Source organism: Pleurodeles waltl, chromosome 2_2 (assembly GCF_031143425.1).
Source record: "Pleurodeles waltl isolate 20211129_DDA chromosome 2_2, aPleWal1.hap1.20221129, whole genome shotgun sequence".
Taxonomy (NCBI): Eukaryota; Metazoa; Chordata; class Amphibia; order Caudata; family Salamandridae; genus Pleurodeles; species Pleurodeles waltl.
In genome coordinates this window covers 720,053,028-720,076,589 of record NC_090439.1, presented here as the reverse complement: position 1 = coordinate 720,076,589, position 23,562 = coordinate 720,053,028, and the positions used below count along the sequence as shown (strand labels likewise).

The window sequence follows — 23,562 nt, the reverse complement described above, 5'->3', positions numbered from 1 at the left end:
GTGAAGTTTGTGAATCAGCAGCTTATGCAGTTAAAGACAAACAGACTGGCAGTAGTTCAAACCAGGCTGAAATGAAAGTGTTCAAGATGTGGAGTTTGTAGGAGAACAGATGTAGTATGCACCTCAAAGTAATCAACTGAAACAGACAGAATTTAACAACTGAATTTTTATCAGACTTAGTAAGAGCCAGGCCGTGTACTAATTAGCACCAATGTTTTCAGCATGTGCAAGCCTGGACTTGTAAAGTAAATAATGCTAATAACATACTGTTGCCAAAGGATTTAAAATACATTATCTTTTCAATCACAAATGTGCAGAATAAAACATCTTTGTTGAACATACACAACCATGTGGGAAGTTGAGCAACAAAAAAATACCATATTGAAATATGTCATAATATTAAACATATCCATTCATCTGATAAAATGTTTTCATTTCAAAGTACAGTGCTTCCAGCCAGAATGGGAATTTTTGGATATTTTGTGTAGCAGAATGCAAAAACAAAAAATATGAGAAAACGAATTATGAGACACATTTTAAAAGTAAAAGAAGCATCAAAATGCATATATTGGATCCAAATGCACATAAAAAAGATAAGAACTGAAATGCTTCTCATAATGACAAATAGGAGATCACCAAGGTACAAAAATGAATGTCCAAACCGAATCACCTATGGTTACAAATATCCAGTCATGACAAGATGAAAAAGTCTGATGCAGCAATAAACCCTATTGCATTAGGAGAGGCTACAGGATGTAATTTAGGAAAGATATACATTACACTGTAAATGTTATGCTCTCATTCAAATAAGACACCCAAGCCTAAAATATTCCAGGATTTCAGTTGACTAAAGGATATGTAAAATCATTAACCCTAATATGTTCTGTAACCCTTTCCATGCCAAACAAATTTTGTTAGGAACTGTCACCATCATATTGGAAGTTAAATTAAAGGCCATGTGATAGCTGCTGTCCTAACCTTCATGGTCACCTTGATGTATGCAGTTGTTCAGTTTCCAAGGAATATGGCCCAAATTTTTAAGTTTCACCTGCAGGTGAACCCTTATGTGCTGTGAAATCTTTTGTCGATAAAAAATATGAAAAGGGGTTTAGAACCCACACCATGCTTACCTGAACATACCAATGTTGCTCTTATTTACGTGCTTTTGATTGGCCAGCACATTGTCTGCTTTCACTTCCTGCTCTCTTCTGCTTGACTGTCCTGTTATCCATGCTGTCTTGTGGAGCCTCGACGAAGTACTCCTTCCAGTCACTGCCATTGGCTACTGGCCAGTGCCCTTCCACTGGTTAATCACTCCACAGGTGCTTTTTTTTCAATTTACAAATGACCACTCTATTTGAGTGCATCTGCAGGGCGTCGGTCTCCTTCCTATGGTTTTGCAGCCTCTTCCCAGCTCACACCTCGCTGCAACCCCACTCACGCTCCTTCGCTGTCCTCCTCCTTCGATCCAGCATTTCATTCCGCATTCCAGTTCATGGCTTGCCAGTCCCTCCACCTCCTCACTCCCGTTGCTACATGCCCCTTTCCTGCTGGCTCGTCCCTACCTTTATTTTTGTATTTTGTTCCAGCGTCGCATTATGCATTACAGTTTGTAGCTTGCCTGTCCCCCCCACCACCTCACTCTCGTCACTGCATGCCCCTTTTCTGCTTGCTTATCTGTACTGTTATTTTTGCATATGTCTGCAGGCCATCTGCACAAGCGCATGCTGGCTTGCAGCATGTAACTGCCTCAGTATTATCTATGCATGAATCACAGTGCATGAGTTCGCTATTTTGAATGTTTCGTGCAGAAACTATTAATCATATGTTCACACAAAGAAAAGTTTTAAGCAGTGTGCGTCATCTCCACATGTCACAAGTTTATATTCAGATTTTACATACAGTGATTGCGATTAAATAATGAAAACTGCGTATCACGTCTCTGATTGGCAAAACATAAAGAAACTGCGTAGAAGTCAGGACATTTTTAAACATATATTTTGTTTTTATAGACTGGTGATTAGTATTGATTATATTTGAATTAAGTTCAATATGGTGATGTTGCTGAGAACTTGCTTGGCGGATTGGAATGGCATGCTCACTGCAGCTGGCCATGTATTCTTGGAGCAAATTGCCTGGTTCAAGATAAAGCAGGAAGAAACTAGGTTGTTGCTCCTGTGCTCTCAAACACTGGGCTGCTCCAGAGAGTCACAAGGAGTCAGCACACTGTACTCAGGGCCAGTATGTGAGAATACGGGTCTACAGGGCAGTCATTTTCTGATGCAGACTTTGCAAGAAGCAGTCGACTTTTAGCAGAAGGTGCCTTTTAAGCAAAGACTCATTTTCAAGTCCACACCAGTACAGATCATTTTATGGCATCACGTTGAAAGGGAAACAGGACGCTTATAGTGAAGCATAGCCTTAGCAACGAGTGCTTGGTGCACTTTAGTGAAGAACTGACACGCTTTTAGAATAGGGCATTTCAAGGGCGAGTATAGACATTTAAAGAGACCCTTCACAGTTTGGAGAGCCGCACCTATTGTGCATGTGTGCATGTCCTTCTTAAAATACGCATTTGTAACAATTCTGCTAACAAACGGCAGGGCAGTCTAATAACTTTTAATAAAATTCTTCATGTTATATTTATGCACTTTGCAAGCACTGCAAGTAACATATTTTATTATTACCCAATTAAAGTATACTACATCTACTGACCTGAGAAATATATTAATTGTAAGTTCGCCATGATGGGATTTAACTGATCTTCATTCCGACCCTTCGAAACAGACAGCTGAAGTGGCACACCACACCTCAGCACCCTTTCACTTTAAATATACTCGTCAGTGCGCAGTCGAGTAAACAGCAGCCCAGTGCTGCTGTTGAACATGGGGCTGCATGTAAAGGCCAGAAGGGCAGTATGAGGGTCCCAGGACGTACTTTGAGTATCATTGCTCTAGTTCAATGCCATATAAAAATCAAGTACTACATTTAGGAGCTTGGTTCCCTTGTTTATTACTTTAACATTCGTCACATAATGAACAACTATAAGCCGTTTCTGAGATTTTTTACAAACTTTAAAATTGCCTTCATCAAAATGTAATAGTCAGGTTAGATAGCAGCAGGGACTGCAATAAAACATTAATTTAAAACAATAACAAAGATAAAAAATGATTCATAGGCGAAACCTATTGGCTTTGCCAATGCTTGTTTTTCTTGCGGGGACAAATTACACACATAGACTCACATGTCATTTTGTCACTTAGCAATTTTCAACCCCTGCCCATGTCATGATTGCTGAGCGACAAATGTTTGGGAACTAAATTGCACATTTTACCCAGCAAATGACTGAAGCTTTTCTGTGCCCAAACATGCCATGTTGTTAAAATCAAATTACCCTTGTGAGTAGGGAAAAACTAACAACAAACTTATTCCACAAGCCGAACAGGTTTAGGTTTTTAAGTTTTGCACGCACACAGCTTTAGCTACCTGTTGTAGAAGATCTAATGTGAATAAAATAATAACACGTCAAGTTGACTCTGGGTCAGCCCTTGCTCTTGACTAGATACTCTTTTGTCTATCTCAGTTTCCAGCTCTCCTTTCGCTTGGAAGTTTGCATCCTTCTACTGCCCCTCTTTCCACTCCTAGTTTCATAAATATTTACATTGTTTTCACAATTGCTTGTGTGAGATCCTGGGACCTTCACACTGCTGACGAATTGCATTCTTCCTAGCTCACTTTTCCATCCATTTCTCCATATCATGGTCCTTCCTTTTTATTTTATTTTTAGAGCAAGTGTTCCAGACTGCTCAAGCTCATAGGGCTTATAGCCAACCCGTTGCTCTCCAATTGTTGTTTTTTTATCACTCTCAGTTGCTTGCTTCTTATTCAATGGCTTTACTTGTCCCAGCTTGCTTATCTTGTGCTTGTCCCTTCCCTTAAGCATAGCCTCTTTGCTATTTCTCTGACTGGTGGGCTTCTATCTTTTACCACTCACTTTTTATTGAACTACTTTTATTGCATATACACTCCATGAGATTGCATGTGTTTCCATGCTTTCTCTCTCATTTCCTTCTCATGCCCTTTATATACCGGGCCCTATGCTCACTGTACCTCTCTCTCTGTTGTTGAAAGCTCTCTCTCTTTTGCTTCACCTCCACTAAACTCCATGCCTCCCTTACGCTCTGTGCTGCTTTCTCACTCATGGGCTTCCCCTCCTGCTGCCATGTTGCTCTCCCTCATGTTCTGCTTTCCCCCTCGTCTTCCCACTCCCAGTGGCTTCCCACCTCTCCTCCCTTTCATTCCCACACCTTTTTCTAAAATAGTTTAGTTTTAATTTTTTAGCTGCCAGCCCTTCTGCCTTAAAAAAATACTTTTGCCTTGCTTCCTCTGCATTTTTTTAATGTACAAACCCACTGGTAAACAAAACAAGCATTTGAAGTGCAATAGGTCTCGCATCATTTGAACAAGTTCTCATCGTTTGATAACAGTGCCCACGAGCAAAAACAAAAGAAAACATGAGTGGGCACTGAGATAAGACGACTTAACAAAATAAGAGAAAGTTAGCTTTAAAAACTAAAACATTTCAACTGTGTTTGTCCTGCTGGGCACGTTTTTGCCAGTCACAAGCCTTCTGTTTTCAGGGCACTGGAAGTGAAAATTAACAAAATAGTACCTCGATCACATCAGGAGCAGCGGACAGGCACAAATTAATTTAAAATTAATTAGTGCTTGATCCCTGCTCTACGCAGAGGAAAGGAAATGATGCCAGACATGCCTTGACGAATTACGAGGTTGCAAAGAAGAGTGCCATGCAAACCAACAAATGGTGAGGGACAGGCGGGATCCAAACCCTTTACTGAATACAAGAGTGTCTCACATGCAAGACTCATGTGCTAGCACATGCACTCGCAGGCTTGACCCTTGGTTGCACAATCAAGCATGCTCGTGCACACGTCATTACGAGTGCTCGCAACTACAAAATGCTGCTGCAGTCTCATCATCACGCCTTTTTTTTTGCTTTTTGTTTCTTTTGCCCATGCTGCACAATATCTTACGGATGCTGTACAGAATTGCCAAAAGGCATTAACAACACTAGTACACCCCAAAGGTGAGATCAATTGGCATTGACAATGCTCGTTTTAATAGTCTGCCTGCAGGGGCCTGGCAGCTGCACTGCTAATGAGCCCGCTTTCTTCTGTTTTTTTGAACTTTAACATACATGTTTTTTTTCTTTTTTAATTTACCATTAAAAAATGGCAGTCAGCCAACTTGGAATAGTAAATTAAAATATCAAAATGGTTATTTTTCATAAAATGGGTTTTCAGTCATTCCAAGACAGCTGCCATGCATGTTGGCCCCTGTATAGTGGCCATTTAAAAAAACACGTTTGCTTTAAGAAAATTGATTTCACGATGGCTGCTTTACCTTCATGCACATGTAATGACATGGGGTGGGTAATGAGCTCCACTCAATTGGCAGAGTTCACGGAGTTTTGGGACTCCATGCTCCAAGCGGAACATGGAGTTCGGCAGAAACAACTCCACCAGCCGGCAGCAAAGCGGAGTTCACCAGCGCCCCTCCCAACCACCCCTAGTATTACTTTTAAACTATTTTAGTTCCTGTTAGTGTGCATTTACTTTATTTCAGCACGCCAATCATAAGTGGAAACTGAGCAATGGGAGTCTAAAAGAGGAGGTTTGGCCGGCACTCTAAGCTGATTCACCATTGTTGTGGACTTCCGCAAGTTCTTAAGGCTGTTTGCCCATTTTGGAAGATGACAGCGCCCTTTGCGTCAGTCTGAGTGTAGAAGTCATTCAGTGGGTGGAAGGAGGGAGGCTATTGCATTCTCGATCAAAATTGGATGGATAATCGTAATATTATTGATAACAGATGTGAGCGGGCCGGGCAAGGTGTGGGGAACAAGCACAACGTCAATGGAAAAAGTGGTTGAAACAAAACCACCCCATTAAAAGATGCTGACTGGTTAGATGACTGATCTAGGGAAAACGGGGGCAGTCTTGGGGAAATGCCCCTGATCCTTGCTGCTGCTGACCCAGGGGTAAACCAAGACACAGACATTACAACAGTCAGGATGAACGGAGACTGCATTTCCTAGCGGTGGCAGAGTCCCCACTCACCTCCCTGAAGATACCTCTGGCTCGTAATGTAAATATGTTTCACTAATATTGGGTCTCAAAAGTCGATAGGGATGGGACGGAGTCAGTGGGCTTGTATGGGATATTCAAAGAGACTGCTGCTCTGAATGGCCATCAGGGCTTAGACATAGTGAGTAGCAAGCCTAGCAAGTCGGACATGTGACTGAACTTCACCCACCCTGATGGACTCCGATGGATCTGTAATGAGGTGATATCACACTCAGTTACGGCCCTTCATGAGGTGATGATACTTCGCTCATGTAAAGCGGTTTGGTATAGCCTGCCACTCATCCTACCCCAATGTGACACATGCTCTGACCATTGATGAAGCTGAGATGAAGGTTTTACATTTATTTGCGCTTAAACGTAGTGTAGCAATAATCAAGTGTGACTTTAACCGAACTAATAAAGATTGTACGGGGACAAATGTGCCCTCAGAGTAGTTTGCCAACATTTATAAGCGTGCTTCATATAACGTGATGTATTGGAATCGTGCTAATTTGACATAATCGTAAACGTGTGCCATGATTTGCTTGTTAGAAATGTTTTAGCTTAGCATGACTTTAATGGAGGCTTTGGCCTAGCTGCCGCGTCTCACGATTTAGATGCTCGTATTTTTCCACTGTGCTAATAAACGTGTATTCTTGCTTGAAGCTGTACTTTTCCAGTGAGACCGTTCACATGCTTATCTTAAGGTTTCGTGCCAGCCTGGCATTTTTCTCTTTGCCCCAAGGTCAATCTGCAGGTGCGGACAATGGAAGCTCTGAAAGTGAGTTAATTGGTATAAAATGTTGCAACTTGCGTACCCGTCTCCAAGGATAATGTATGCTTAAGTAAAAGCTTGAGAACTGTTGTTTTTGATTGGACAATTTGAAGCTAACCTATGAACCCTCCAATGGAAGACCCTACTGGATTTGGACTGTTGTCTATTTAAACCAGGTGCACGAGAGGAAAGTAGCCATTACAGCCATTATTGCAATTATCTGCCATCGCACCCAGCAGCCATTCGTCATCTTTGATGTGCAACGCCATTTTGAGAGACTTTGATGCTTTCTCTAATCGAGAGAAAGAGACTTTTAAGTAATTCTCGCCCTAGAGACTTTAACTTTGATTTGCCCCTTTGCATGACGTAATAGTTGTCCTTTTATCTTGCCGCCGTGAGGCAATTGCCCCGTCCACCCTGCCCCTTTGCCCCGTCCCATGCTGATCGGAAATCGGTACCTGTGAGACGAAGACTTCCTTGAATGCTGATTGAATTTGGTAAATATGAAAGGAAATTGTACAATTGCATTGTGTTTCCTTTTTAGGTAACCAACTGCTGATTTTGATAAGAGCCTTAGTTAGGAGTTTTCCAAATTAATGTTGCTAAATTGTTTTTGCATGAAGTCCCACATGCTGATGCTAATTTGAGGTTAGATGAGGATTCATTTGATGCACGATGCAATTTGAGACCTTGTTATGCTGACTAAATGTATGCAATTAGCCCATTATAGATTGTAGTTTTAGTGGTTTGCGTGGCCATTATAGAAGGCATTGTTATTCAGATGCTGCATAGATTGCATTTGTTTCGTCGTTATGGACAGCTATTAATGTTCATTTACATATATCATTTGGTGTTGAGACACATCTACATTGTGCTAGCTTTGTTAATATAGGGAAATAAATTCATTAACCTTGCATAAACTGGTGTGATTATTCATGACCGAAAGGTCATGGTTTCGCCGAAATGTATTCTGGATTAATTGTGAAGTGTTATGTTGATAGGGGAATTGCTTATGTTCGTTATTGATTATTGATTGTTGATTTTGATTGATTACTCCCGAGTACAGAGAGTTCCACTTGGCCAAAAGATTCATCGACCCAAGAGCGTCCAACTACAGGTAAATTGTTAGGCTGGAAACGCTCTATCAGTAGATGGTAGCAGAGGACGGTTACGCCCCTTGGGACCCCGTATCTTAAAGTACATGGTGCTGAATTAACGGTTACGCCCCTTGGGACCCCGTATTTTAAAGTACATGGTGTTGAATTAAAGGTTACGCCCTTTGAGACCCCATTCGAGAAGTTGAATTAGATTTTTCTTGGGTAAAATAGATTGACAGAATGATGATGGGCTAGGTCCACCGCGACTTTCCCGGGATCTCGGAGCTTGCGAATGGAGAGAACGGAGATGTGGAATCGGCATTGGCGGTACTAGTGACGGTATGAGTGAAGTTAGGGTTTTGCGCTTGCACAGCTTATTGCCGCAGAGTGTGTGAAAAGGTTGCGAGGATTTTAGAGAATAGCGGAGTTGCGACTCCGAGTGTAGAAGTAGGGAAGTCGTCGAACTTCATAGAAGTAGCGGAGGTGCGACTCCGAGTGTGAGAGTAGGGAAGTCGTCGAACTTCATGTGCGTGTGGCGCTTTGTGCAGAAAAAGGTCCACGTGGTTGTTGTTGTTGAGACGGGCCCTGCGAGGTCAAGAGACTCCGGAGTATGTTGTTTTATGTTGTGGTCTGGGCGGTTTAGTAGGTTGATCGGGCGTGGTCAACGAGTCGGTACGTGTGTTAAGGGAGTGAAAGGAACTTCGACTTCGGGCTTTGACAAAATTCTAAGTGCACTAGAATAGATCATTGACAAGTTGAGAGTAGGTCTGCGGGTCAGATTTGCTTGCGAAAGTGGGGACCGAGAAAGATGGAATAACTGCAGAGGCTAGTGAAAAATCCCTAAGGTCCTGAAGCGATTGTGTTACCCTTCCTGTAGTAAACCGACAGATCTGTTTTATTATTATTTGGTTGCTCGCGATACATGCTAGAAGTTGTTACGAGAGGAGCTGAGTGAAGGAGGATTAGCCGCGAGGCTTTGTCAGCCGCAGTGTGTGTGAGTGTGACGTCACTAGGAGCCGCGCTGGGATAGGTTGGTTGCAGAGAAGGGTCGCGCACGGATTGGACGCAGTCCGTGGGACTCGATTGGAAGGGGAAAGGCAAGTGAAGAGTATTCCGGGAATTAAAGTCACCTATTGATTACATACTTTGTGAAATAAAAGACAAAGAAAATGAAATTTTTTAAAGCATTAAAGAGTGCGATGAAGGGGGAGTCTTACATTAAAGCGAGCGTAGGAGAGGAGACGCCACCCGAAGGTACACCAGCTTACATTGTAATGGAGGAAAAAGGGGTAGCCCCGTGCCTTTGGCTAAAGCAATGGCACAAGTTGACAGAGAAACATGGGAGCGTAGCGTTCCCGATCCATGGGACATTCAATATAAGGATTCTAAGAATTTGAGATTCGCGATGTACGACATGAAGGTGCCTCCAAGGCCAGCACAGTTTGAGGCTCTAGCGATTTGGGAGCTAATGGCTAGACAGCAACAGCAAAAGAAGTTCGAGACCAGGATGAGAAAGGTAGAAAAGACACTAGCGGACGCTAGGTGGGACAATGCACAGAAGGTGTGGAGGTCAGATATATTGCAGGGGATAAAATTGTTTCCCGCAATTGCTAAGGAAAATGAGGAGGAGACAGGCAAGAAAGCTACCTGTAAGACAACCGGGAGGTGTTCCAAAGATAGAGAAGATGAGTCAGATGATGAGGAGTTCATCATGCAATTGCTGAACGACCGTCCACCGCCTTATGCAGAGAGTGGACAAGGTCCAAGTACCAGTTCTGCCCCTCCGGCACCGGTACAGAATAATGAAACTCAGAGTTCAGAAACGCCATCGGGATCTAAGGACCCGAGTCTACTGTTCACCCCGCAGATACCGCAGGTTAGGAGAATATATCCGGATGTGCCTATATTGAAGCCAGCAGAAAATTATCAGCCGCAGGTCCCAAGGTACTACAGCAGTGACAACAGTGCGGGAATGATTCTAGATACAACGGTAATGGGAGTACAGAATGGTTGCAACCCAACATTGGCACAAGCTGAAACAACTCAGTTTTTGATGCCTCAAAAGCAGATGCAGGGGGGAACAGCACATGCTCAGATGACGGGGAGTCAGATGGGCATGCCGGCAATGATGACCCATAGTGTGGGAATGAACATGTCTCAGAACATGGGAAATGGACAGAACCCAGATGCGATATCACTACCCATTACTGTAGGTCCACCGGTACCTTTGTACGTTCAGCCTAACGCAGGTATGAGCAGTCAAGGATCAATGCTGCAGAATGGGACGGAAAGGAGGTGCATAGAAAACACTCCAGGGATAACTCCGATAGCGGCTCAGCCAACTGGATCTGGGTCCTTGATGGAGTTTAGTCCCATATGTGCTCAGTCAACAGTGGTGAGGTCGAGTCCCCCATTGATGATACCGCTATCATCGCACACTGAAAAGTTGCCGCAACCATCAATGGCAGTCGATGTGAATGCTACACTGATGGGGCTGAATGCGCAACAGCTGACACAGTGGTTCAACAGTCTAAATTCCACACAAAGCTCAGCCAGTGGGAAGGGAGAAGAGGACTATCTGAATAGGATCAGGTTGAACATGGAAGCAGAAGAATTGGTGGAAGGGACTATGGGTGTGAATAGGCTAGAGTCCTACTCGGAAGAAGAGCTGAGGTATCTATGTCCCAGGATTACGAGAGAAGTGAACAAGGTACACAGAAGGTTGCAAGAAATAGCTGACAAAAACGGGATTGAGATAGACAAGACAAAACACTTGAGCAGGAGCTATAGATTGGATTTCGGGACAACAGACTTTGAACACATGAGGTCAGCAGGCATGAAAACGCACCTTAGAGAATTGCTGCAGAGTGCACAAGTGTGGAGGTGCTTAGACAAATGGGAAAGCAGGTGGGCGAAGAAAAAGGAAAAGAAGAAAGACAGTGTCCCAGAGCACAAGGAGAAAAGACCACAGAGCAGTGATGCGGTAACCATGTTACCAATGAGGGAGACAGCAGGGGGAAAATTAATACATGTACCATGGCACAGAAGCGACATTCAATCCTTTACGGATGATTTTCCCAAACTGAGAGAGAAACCGATTGAATGGTATCAACAGACTGATAGGTTTGTGAAGCTTGCAAAATGTATTTGGGAAGACCTGAACACCCTCTTTGAGATTGTGGTTCCGGCAGATTTGTGGGAAGAATGCAAAGGAGCTGTAGGTTGGCCGACAAGTGAACCAGAGAGAGACAGGGATACGGGTGCACCATCACCTATGGTGATGAGTTTGTACCACAAGGTGATTGAGCACTTGAAGACGAAGGTTGCCGCGAAAAATGTGGATTGGCAGAAGATTGATCGAACTGCCCAAGAGGCTAAAGAGTCGATTCATAGTTACTACGAGAGGTTGTTGAAGGCGTTTAAGAACTACAGTGGCACAGAAACAATAGAGGCGAAGGACATGCTTCATTTTGTGTTCAGATTTGTGGAAGGGCTGAGACCAGAGATAAGTCAGATGATAAAGTCGCATTTGATTTGTTGGCAGTCGAAACCGATTGATGAGGTGTTGAATTATGCGAAATATTGTAGCGACGAAATTGAAGTGAAACAGAAAAGGTTGAAAGAGAAAGTGATGATGATGCAACTTCAAGCAGCTCAGACAGGGTTGCAAGGTTTGCAAGGGTTGCAAGGGTTCCAACAGCAGATACCGCAGCCGCAGCAGCAGCTGCAGGGAAATATGGTGTTTCAGCCACAGGTGAGAGCCAGAGGCAGAGGAGGTTTTGTAAATAATGGTCCGGATTTGAACACTGTTGTGACTCCGAATGGTATGCAGGCAATGAAAAGGGTGATGCCGTGTCACGTGTGCGGAATAGTCGGACATTGGAAACGCGAGTGCCCAATGGTGGTGCAGGAAGGTGCAGGTGTTGGTCAGCAAAACAATGATGTCAATGCATTTCAGACGATGAGGGGACCGAAAATGAGAGGTCCAAACCCAAATTTTCAGACCATAAATCAGCTGCAAGGATTACAGCCTATGCAGCCACAGCAGGTGCAAATGCCCCGTATGCAGATGACGCAAATGCAGCCGATGCAACAGCAGTTACCCATGGTACCTAATCAGCAAATGCAAATACCTTTGGCACCAATGAGTCAGCAGCAAGTGATGGTTCCTCCACAGGTCTCGAGTCAGGTGATGAGTACAAACGGCACAGTACAACAGTTCCCATTACACAGTGAGAGTGGAATAAACAATGTATGGGAGAGTGAAAGTTCAGATGAGGAGGGAAATTGTGTGCTTGCAGCATCCTTGGAAGTTGATCAAAAGGGTCCATATGTGGAGGGAAAAGTTATGGGTCATCGTGTTTCATTCTTGGTGGACACAGGAGCCACACGTTCAACTGTGAGGAGCATTGAAGTACCACATTTGCCCCTCTCAGGAAGAACAGTTCAAGTGGTGGGAGTAGCAAATAGGTACCTGACGAACCCAATCACTGATCCAGTACCAATCAGCATTGGTAACTACCAAGGGTTACATAATTTTGTGGTCTGTGACTCAAGCCCGATAGCACTGTTAGGGAGAGACCTATTGTGCAAATTGGGATGTTCGATTATGTGCTCGTACGATGGAATCAGAATTCAGACAAGCAGTGATGGGGAAGACGAGGACAGTGTAGAAGGGGACGAGATGGAAGTTGTTGATGAAAATTGCCCTCTGATTACCCTTCTTCCGATGATAACTGAAGAAGATATTCCAGCTGAATTACGGGAAACAGTCGGAAAGGAAGTGTGGGATATGACAGGAAAAGAGGTGGGATTGGTGAAAGGAGTGGAACCAGTGAAAGTGACAGTAAAGCCCAATGTAACCTTTCCTCAGACCCACAATATCACATGGCACAAGACACCCTCATGAAAGTCGCCCAACTAATTGACGAATTCGTGAAACAGGGAGTACTGAAAGAGGTGTTGAGCAGCCCATGTAATTCACCAATCATGGGACTAATAAAGCCGAGTGGAAAGGTCCGAATAGTGCAGGACTTGAGGAAAATAAATGACATTATAGTCAAATGCTGCCCTGTAGTACCGAATCCAGCTGTGATAATGTTCCAAGTCCCTTGCGATGCCGAGTGGTTCTCAGTCATCGACTTGTCACAAGCATTCTTTTCAGTGCCTCTTCATGAGGACAGCCAATTTCTCTTTTGTTTCAAATTCTTAGAAAGAGTTTACAGTTGGTGTCGAATTCCTCAAGGGTTTTCTGAGTCACCGTCAATTTTCAATCAGATACTAAAGAAAGACTTGGAAGCGTTAGAATTGCCATTCGAGTCAGTCCTAGTACAGTACATTGATGACTTACTGATTGCAGCTAAGACAGAAAGTGGCTGCACAGCCGATACCATTGCCCTACTGAATCATTTGGGAAAGAATGGACACAAGGTGTCTCCTTCAAAGTTGCAGTTCTGTCAGAAGAAAGTGAAATACTTGGGTCACCAAATAGAGAAAGGGTCACGGAGAATAATGAAGGAAAGAATAACAAGTGTACTTCAAATGAGTCCACCAAAGACAAGGAGGGAGGTGAGAAAGTTTTTGGGGATGGTGAGCTACTGTCGCCAGTGGATTCCCAACTTCTCGACTCTAGCAAAGCCTTTACTGAAATTGACCCAGAAGGATGCCTTGGATGAAATTGAGCTGAAAGGAGATGAGATGGATGCTTTTGTCGAATTGAAAGAATGCATGTGCAGGGCTCCAGCTTTAGGTATGCCTGATTACACAAAGCCTTTCACATTGTTTTGTCATGAACGTGATGCATGTTCTTTGTCTGTCTTGACCCAAGCCCATGGTGGCATAAACAGACCAGTAGCGTATTTTTCAGCTACTTTGGATCCGGTTGCAGCAGCACTCCCAGGGTGTTTGCGCGCCGTAGCAGCAGTTGGTATCAGCCTCACTCATAGTGAAGGAATAGTGATGGGACATCCATTAACAGTCATGGTCCCTCACTCAGTTGAGATACTTTTGACCCGCTCCCGAACACAACACATGACTGGAGCAAGACTCACAAGGTATGAAACAATAATTCTGGGCTCACCGAATGTGCAGCTGAAAAGGTGCACTACGTTGAATCCAGCAACCTTGCTTCCCGGTGAAAATGCTGAAATTGAGAGCGCTGAAGACGTCGAGCATGACTGCCTTCAGGTGACTGAATTTTGCACAAAACCCCGACCTGACATCAAAGATACTAAGCTTGATGAAAATGACCAAATTATTTTTGTTGATGGGTCATGTTTAAGAGATGCAATGGGAATCTTGAAAGCAGGATATGCTGTATGTACTGTAACAGGTGTCTTGGAAGTGTCCTGGCTTCAAGGAGTATATTCTGCACAAGTAGCAGAGCTTGTAGCCCTTACAAGAGCATGTCAGCTGTCCACATTGATGAAGGTTACCATTTATACTGATAGTCAGTATGGGTTTGGAATCGTGCACGACTTTGGGCAACTATGGTCACAGAGAGGTTTTCTGACTTCTTCAGGGTCGCCAGTGAAAAACGGGGAAAGAATAAAGGAATTGTTACACGCCATTCAAATGCCAGCCGAAATTGCAGTGGTAAAGTGTAGTGCTCATACAAAAGGACAGGACTATGTTTCCTTGGGAAACGCATATGCGGATCAAGTCGCAAGATTTTGTGCCTTGAACTGTATATTGCTTAGGGATGAATGGAATTCGATAAGTGAGCCAGAGCTTGAACCAGCTGAAGCATTTGCTTTGAAGGTTGTGGATACAATAGATGAACTAAAAGAATTACAGAATAGCGTCAGGGAGGATGAAAAGGATTCCTGGATTAAGTCACAATGCAAAAAGAGACCAGATGACGTATGGGTTTCAATTGAGGGAAAATTCGTCTTGCCAAATTGTCTCTTATCGCAGCTAGCGCGGTTCTATCATGGGCAAGCTCACCTAGGGAGAGATGCCATGATAAGATTGTTCAAAACTGATTGGTTTAACCCCAGATTTCGTCAAGCTGCAGAAGCAGTTTGCCATCGATGTGTCACTTGCCAGCAGATGAACCCAGGAAAAGGAACGGTTGTGAACGCGAGCCACATTGGCAGGCCCAGTGGCCCGTTTAGTAGGATGCAGATGGACTTCATTGAGATGCCTGTGCATGGAGGTCTAAAGTATGTGTTGGTGATTGTGTGCATTTTTAGTCACTGGATTGAAGCATACCCCACACGTAGAAATGACAGCCTTACAGTTGCAAAACTATTGTTGAGGGAGTTAATACCACGTTTCGGATTCCCGATCTCTTTAGAATCAGATAGGGGAAGTCACTTCAATAACGAGGTGATAAAGTTACTCTGCGAAGCGCTGAACATTGAGCAAAAACTGCATTGTAGCTATCGTCCTGAAGCATCAGGACTGGTGGAGCAAATGAATGGTACACTGAAATCGAGAATGGCGAAAATATGTGCATCGACAAATTTGAAATGGCCTGACGCATTGCCTTTTGGTGTTAATGTCAATGAGAAACACCCCCGACAGAAAGACTGGACTGTCCCCGCACGAGATTCTCATGGGCAGAGCCATGAGACTGCCTGCAGTTCCCGCAAACGCGCTTTTGAATATTACAGATGATATGGTGTTAGACTACTGCAAAGGTCTGGCTGACGTGGTTCGCTCTTTCTCTCACCAGGTAGAAGCAACCACCTTGCCACCGATCCAAGGTCCAGGACACACACTGAAAGCAGGTGACTGGGTCGTGGTAAAGAAGCACGTGAGGAAGTTGTGTCTGGAATCCCGTTGGAAAGGCCCTTTCCAAGTGATCCTGACAACCACTACCGCTGTGAAGTGTGCGGGGGTTCCCAACTGGATTCACGCCAGTCACACAAAGAAAGTGTTGTGTCCCACAGATGAGGAAGTTGAAGCGCTGAAACTGCCAGTTCCTGATAATAAAGTACCGAGCGCTGAGACAGAGCCAAACAGAACTGAAAGTGAACCGGCAGAAATAGTCGAGAGAGAAATATTCTCTGAAGACGAAGAAACAGATTCACTTGGGGAAGACCAAGGAGAAACCTCAGACAGCGACGAAGAAGCTGAAGGCAACAAAGAGCCTGAAGCAGCTGAAGGTAACAAAGAGCCTGAAGCAGCTGAAGGTAACCAAGGGCCTGAAGCAGCTGAAAGTGACAAAGAGCCTGACGAAAGCAACGGTGACGAAAGGCTCGGAAGAGGTGAAAAAGCAGGAGAGCCTGATCAGAGGAGGGCTTTCCCAGAAGCAGACGGTACAGATAAAGAAAAGGAAAACGTCATTGACTCCTCAGGAGGAGGGGACAAAACAGAACAGAAGCAAACTATTCAAACTTCTTCAGAAGAGATCGCAGGTCCATCAAATGGACACGGTGCAAAGAAAAGACAAAGTAAATCGCCAGTAAAATTAGGAACTAGAGAAAAATTGAATGACGAAGGGCCAAGAGTGAAAGAGAAAAGAAAGGAAGTGTCTGTCGTGGTACCAACCTCAGGTGAAGGGAAAGACTTGGCCAAAGAGGAAAGTACCAGTGAGGCAGAGTCAAAGAGAGATGCAAAATTGAAGAGGAAAAGGATACCGAACAGGAGATATTCCGGTCCAGAATGGGCATATGTAGTCCATGACGATTGGACTGACGAATTTGTATCTCTCAGCCTCGAGAACGAAGAAGAAGAAATACCAATAGAAAAGAAAAGTTTTATGGACACTGTTGATTGAAAAGCTGGTAAATGACATTGCTTGCTATAAAATAACGTGATACAACCAGCGGAGACATTGCTAAACCGGATGAGACATTTGCTAACTTGATAAGACTTTGAAAACCTGATTGACTCTTAAACACGATTTGAGACAACGTCCCACCTGAAAAAAAAAAAAAAAAAAAAAAAAAGAGAGAGTGAGTTATTGAACTTTGAAAAAAAAAAAAAAAAAGACTGAGTTATTGCCGAATTGAGACTGAGTTATTGCCGAATTGAGACAAATGCTGCTAACCGATAAGTGACTTGGCTGCTGAAGAAGACTGCGTGAACATTGCGCTCGTTCAGCTTTGTAATTGAATTGCTAAATCGTTTCTTTTACAGGTGCTTCTAGCTCTCTGATTCTATACAGATCATGACTAGGTACGCTACACAAAACAGTAGAAAGAAATATTGTAAATATGCGTGTATAGGCTTGGTAATTGCATGTGTACTAATAATAATGGCAATAGTGCTTGGAATGCATGGTAAGGGTGAGAATGAGAAAATTGATGCTTCTACTTTTGCTCCTGTTACTGTCACTGAACTAACTGCATTGAAAAGACTAGAATTAGATGAGAGACACTTGCATGATAAAAAGGAGCTTTCGTATAATGTTTTCTATCGCTTGCTAACAGAATATGTTGAGACTATGGATGCGAAAGATTGTTATGTATGTACACAGATACCGACATCGGTAACGGAAGGGGTGACTTATCATCACATGCCTCTTACATATGGGATTACATGTAGTATAGTAACTTCTAGATTTTATGGTCAAACCAACATACAGTATTTTTACTCAAATTATGATGTTACTTTTGCATATGTTCCTATAATCACGCAGCTTAGCCAGATTGCTAAAGATTGGGATGCTAAAATAATGAGGGAATTTTTCGAGCCAATGCTACCTTTTTAAACGGCTCACGCTCATAGGGAGAACCTTACCTGCTCCCTCTCAGCAGTAGAAATAAGCTTTTTAGATCGCACAGATGATAGAAGGGCACACATGAATGCGAAATTAGAAAAGGAATTACATAAGAGGACTTCAGTAGATAATTATGATTTTGCTGCAATAAAGACACAAGGGAGAATAGCTTTAGATGCTTGGCATGTAGGGAAATTTTGTATATATCGTGGTGAATCTTATTATGACAACATTTTTGTAGGAGCGAGTGAATGTAAACATACGTTTATCTTTAAAACCAAATGGACATTCATGCTGAACGGACTTGACCCTGTCATACCAGGTGTGTATTACATTTGTGGGCATAATGCCTATTATCGTCTTCCAAAGGGATGGTGGGGGAGATGTTATTTGGGTATAGTGTTCCCAAAGGTTTATCAACTGGATGACCTATCGATGATTCCAAAGACATCTGGATCCCATCGTATCCAGAAAAGAGAGACCGCAGCTGCTGTGGTAGGAGATATATTTGGAGCCATGATTCCTTCATTGGGAGTTGTGTTGAATTCCATCAAAATAAGAAAGTTGTCTACTATAGTGGATAACATGTTGACAAAGTTTTCAGGTGCTATAATCCTGATGGATGCTGAACTTGCAGCGGAAAGAGCTATGACTCTTCAAAACAGGCTTGCCTTAGACATTCTTTTAGCAAAGGATGGCGGCGTTTGCAAAATGCTTGGTGCACGACACTGTTGTACGTATATTCCAGATAACAGTGCAAAGATTAAAACAATGCTTGCTAACTTAACAAAAGAAAGTGCAGATTTGAAGGAATTGAAAGAACCAGGAGTGTGGGAGAAAGTTGGAAAGGGAATTGCGTCAGTGGGAAGTTGGCTTGGTAGCATTTGGAATGGAATCTTGCTAAAAATAATACAGGGAATATTAATAGTACTGATTTGCATTTTTGGAATCTGGGGAATAAAAAGGGGAATAATAATGATTATGGAAAGAATTAAAAGAAGGAAGGAAGAGAAAATGATGAAAAGAATGGCAGAAGAATACAAAGCAAGAACAAGGGGAACTAAAAGGCAGAGAGAACTGACAGAATTTTAATGGAATAAAATTTGTGGGCATAGTTTTGTGTGATGACAAGTAGTCATCAGAGGAGGGATTGATGAAGCTGAGATGAAGGTTTTACATTTATTTGCGCTTAAACGTAGTGTAGCAATAATCAAGTGTGACTTTAACCGAACTAATAAAGATTGTACGGGGACAAATGTGCCCTCAGAGTAGTTTGCCAACATTTATAAGCGTGCTTCATATAACGTGATGTATTAGAATCGTGCTAATTTGACATAATCGTAAACGTGTGCCATGATTTGCTTGTTAGAAATGTTTTAGCTTAGCATGACTTTAATGGAGGCTTTGGCCTAGCTGCCGCGTCTCACGATTTAGATGCTCGTATTTTTCCACTGTGCTAATAAACGTGTATTCTTACTTGAAGCTGTACTTTTCCAGTGAGACCGTTCACATGCTTATCTTAAGGTTTCGTGCCAGCCTGGCATTTTTCTCTTTGCCCCAAGGTCAATCTGCAGGTGCGGACAATGGAAGCTCTGAAAGTGAGTTAATTGGTATAAAATGTTGCAACTTGCGTACCCGTCTCCAAGGATAATGTATGCTTAAGTAAAAGCTTGAGAACTGTTGTTTTTGATTGGACAATTTGAAGCTAACCTATGAACCCTCCAATGGAAGACCCTACTGGATTTGGACTGTTGTCTATTTAAACCAGGTGCACGAGAGGAAAGTAGCCATTACAGCCATTATTGCCATTATCTGCCATCGCACCCAGCAGCCATTCGTCATCTTTGATGTGCGACGCCATTTTGAGAGACTTTGATGCTTTCTCTAATCGAGAGAAAGAGACTTTTAAGTAATTCTCGCCCTAGAGACTTTAACTTTGATTTGCCCCTTTGCATGACGTAATAGTTGTCCTTTTATCTTGCCGCCGTGAGGCAATTGCCCCGTCCACCCTGCCCCTTTGCCCCGTCCCATGCTGATCGGAAATCGGTACCTGTGAGACGAAGACTTCCTTGAATGCTGATTGAATTTGGTAAATATGAAAGGAAATTGTACAATTGCATTGTGTTTCCTTTTTAGGTAACCAACTGCTGATTTTGATAAGAGCCTTAGTTAGGAGTTTTCCAAATTAATGTTGCTAAATTGTTTTTGCATGAAGTCCCACATGCTGATGCTAATTTGAGGTTAGATGAGGATTCATTTGATGCACGATGCAATTTGAGACCTTGTTATGCTGACTAAATGTATGCAATTAGCCCATTACAGATTGTAGTTTTAGTGGTTTGCGTGGCCATTATAGAAGGCATTGTTATTCAGATGCTGCATAGATTGCATTTGTTTCGTCGTTATGGACAGCTATTAATGTTCATTTACATATATCATTTGGTGTTGAGACACATCTACATTGTGCTAGCTTTGTTAATATAGGGAAATAAATTCATTAACCTTGCATAAACTGGTGTGATTATTCATGACCGAAAGGTCATGGTTTCGCCGAAATGTATTCTGGATTAATTGTGAAGTGTTATGTTGATAGGGGAATTGCTTATGTTCGTTATTGATTATTGATTGTTGATTTTGATTGATTACTCCTGAGTACGGAGAGTTCCACTTGGCCAAAAGATTCATCGACCCAAGAGCGTCCAACTACAGGTAAATTGTTAGGCTGGAAACGCTCTATCACCATGCAAACTGAGTTCACTGTTTAATCACCCTTTCGTTTCCTGCTTGGGAGCTACTGCTTCCCCTGTGATGTTGGGGTTCATAGTTTCATCTATGCTTCGTAGGAGCCGAGTGTTTGCTGCAGAACGAAGAACAAAGGGAGCAACATCCTGGAGAGGCGACGGCTGCAGGATCCAGTGAAGCGCCTCGCTCTGCGGGTAGGGCAGGGAGGCATCCCACCACACGCGGAAGTCCACAGAATTTCACTACGTTTTTAGATAACTCTGCGGAATACCATGGAGTAGAACTCTGCAAGCTCTGAGCACCCTTAGTAATGATGGGGGAAAACAGGCAAAAGAAATGTTGCGTTTGCCAATGCTTATTGATATTTGGCCTGTGGATTTGCTCCTCCGACTTTACCCAGAATGTCAATCCTTTTATGCCAATATAGCACCCTCCAGTGATTTTAAAGAATAATATTATTGGCCTTAATATCAGCACTATTTTCCATAATGTTTTGGGGTGGTGGCTTATGCAGAAGATCTCTATTCTTGGCAGCTGTTCTAATAACAAATGCGATCCTTGTAGTGTTCTTTAGAGATGTTGTCTTAGTCTCATTATCAGTGATCTTTCTGGATTCCACATAAGGGTTACTGCTAACCAATTTCCAGGAGTAAGCTAGCCACAGGACAATCTGAATTAGTCACTGTGGTTTTGAGATGAACAGCAGGGTGAAAGTACTTCTCATGCACATATGCATGGAGAAAACACTTTTACATATCTTTGGACTTCTAACTCGTGAGTCATTACTCATGACTCAAGAATCGGGTGAATCACATTATGAATTTTTTACAACATATGATCAGCTGAATAAAGACTGATTTATTTTTCGGCCATCTTTAAACTCGCAAATTAGCTCCGATTTGCAAGCTTCGTATTGTGAAAAACATTTTCCATAGCCCTGGGGGCTAACCTCAAAGGTGACTGATCCCAGGGCTGTAATGAGAGCTAGCCATATGCATGGAATAAAAGCCACCTATGAGAATAATGGTGCACTGCTTGTGTCCTCGCCAGCAGCCACGGAAGGCGCTGGATTTTACAGCCATTTTGTGCCTGTTTCTTGAGTCATTTCTGACTCATGAGTTTCAGTTTTAAGCAGTCTAACAAAAAGCTCACACAAAACCGAACAGTAAAGCCAGGAGGAGGGTGTAAGTCTTGTATGCAAGCCAGGCCTAATGCCCAAACCCACTGCACAGTGCCTCCTGGGTGTAGGGTCTGGCCATAGCTGTGCACAGCGGGCGATGTGCATGTGCAGCCAGTGCAAGTAGGACGCAGGGCCTGGCTGCATGCCAGGCTATCACCCAGGCCTCACTGATGCATGGCTGAAGGCTGCTCATACTGACGGTTACAAATTAAGAACATCATAAATAAACAATGAAATTCACTGACACAACCGCAATTAAAAGCTGAGTTATGCTACTGGCTCAAAGGCAAAAAACCACTGAAATTCGCAAGTCATGATTTTGAACGAACACAACATAGATCCTGATCGTCCGTCATGCACAAAATATCTATTTACTAACAGCACAGATACACACAAACAGAAAACAATATGGCAGGTCACAGTGAGTTATGTTGTTTGTTGTGCGCATTCATAAATAAAACTGGTGAATTTCAGTGGTTTTATATATTTGAACCAGAAACATAGCTCAGATTTTCGTTTTTTTGAGTGAAAAAATATATATGTGTGTGCGGGTGTGCATATATATACTTAATGGCGTTCGGTACTAGGTAGTTATATTTAGGTCTGCTTTTCCAAAGATGGAACATTTTTGGTTTGATAATAACTGTGGCCCCATTAGACACATCTTCACTAAACTGTCCAGTTTAAAAGTTCATCTCCCTCGGCGTCTTCCTGGAAAGCTTTGGAGTGATCATCAAGTGGAGACCGAACAAAAGGCGGGTCCCAAACTATAAAATCCACATATATTTTCCATAGACTTCCCTAAGACAGGTTTTAGAAAACAAATGCTGAATGGAAGTACCCCAAATCTGGCAGAAATCTAGATCTTGGTCCAAAGATTCTGTTTTCTGTATTTTGGTGTAAATAAATTCAGTAGTTTTTGAGAAATGAAGGGTGAAAAATAATTGCATATTTTGCCAGTTGGCCTTGCAAGATTCTCTGAGACTCTCAGAGTAGTGCCAGTTTAAAGGCTAGAGCGTTATGATTACCCAGGGAGCTTTATTTGGGGCATCTCGCGCCAGTAGGAGTGAGAGTCCCATGAGAGCGAGCGCTCTGGTTGGCTGCCAGTAACATTAGAACATTTTTGCTGGCAGCCATTACAGGACTCAGGGACTTAGTCCCCTGTCCTGATGTTGTTAAAAAATATATATATATGATGGGAGGAGGATAGGGATACCCAGACCCCGTAGGCCCCAAGGGGGCTTGATCCAGAGGGACCCCTCCTTAGGCCAAAAAGGGGAAAGAAACAGCAAAAATTGCTACAATCCTGCAAGGCTCGTGCAGATTCGGCAAAAAACAATCCGGTGATCGTGCCACATTTATTCATTATAAGACCCAGGAAGCACACCCCTGGTGCTAAAAATATTTTTATGTGGAAGGGACACGCAGCCCCCCCTCCCGAGCGTTGAGACAACCTGGGGAGCCTACTCTTGGGGCTGATCTGATTGTTTATGAGAGCGGGCAGTGCGGCCCACCCCCTTCTGTGTCTCTTGAGACCTTGCTGAGCCCACCCCCGGAGCCAACATTAATTATTTATGGGAGGGAGCCCCATGGCTCCCCTCTCTGAGCCTCAAGAGACCCAGGGAAGTCTACCCCGGGGCTAAATTCGAATTTTATGTGGAGGGATGCCACATGGCCCCCCTCACCAAGCCTCGAAAGGCACTGGGATGTTCATCCCTGGGGCTGATCCTTTTAAGGGAGAGGGGCCTCCCACTTTGAGACATTAATAGCTCTCGGGACCCCATCCCCCAGGGTTAGCTCACAAGCTATGTTGGGTGGTGCCCACCCCTGGGACATAGTATTTCTCTGCCCAGACGCAGGAAAACCTGTGTTTGCTTTCACTTGGCAAGAGCATTTTTAAACCTCCCGTCAAGCAAGAGCAACCACCAAGTCCGATCCCAGCTGGTGGGACCTTC

General features: G+C 43.3%; 1 protein-coding gene across 5 annotated transcripts in view; it reads left to right on the top strand.

Annotated features, from left to right (window-relative positions):
- The window catches only part of CPA6 (carboxypeptidase A6), an 825,999-nt gene that overhangs the window by 316,138 nt on the left and 486,299 nt on the right, over window positions 1-23,562 (top strand). The window contains exon 1 of one of the 5 annotated variants that reach the window (XM_069220297.1): window positions 16,432-17,141. The exons of 3 other annotated variants lie outside the window; for them this stretch is intronic. Coding sequence is in view for 1 of the 2 variants with exons in the window: in XM_069220295.1 (XP_069076396.1) it covers window positions 17,134-17,141 (8 nt within the window). In the remaining variant the exon portion in view is untranslated. Of the gene's footprint in view, window positions 1-16,431; window positions 17,142-23,562 lie in introns of those variants that run through there. One more of the 5 variants, XM_069220295.1, reaches the window with a different exon arrangement.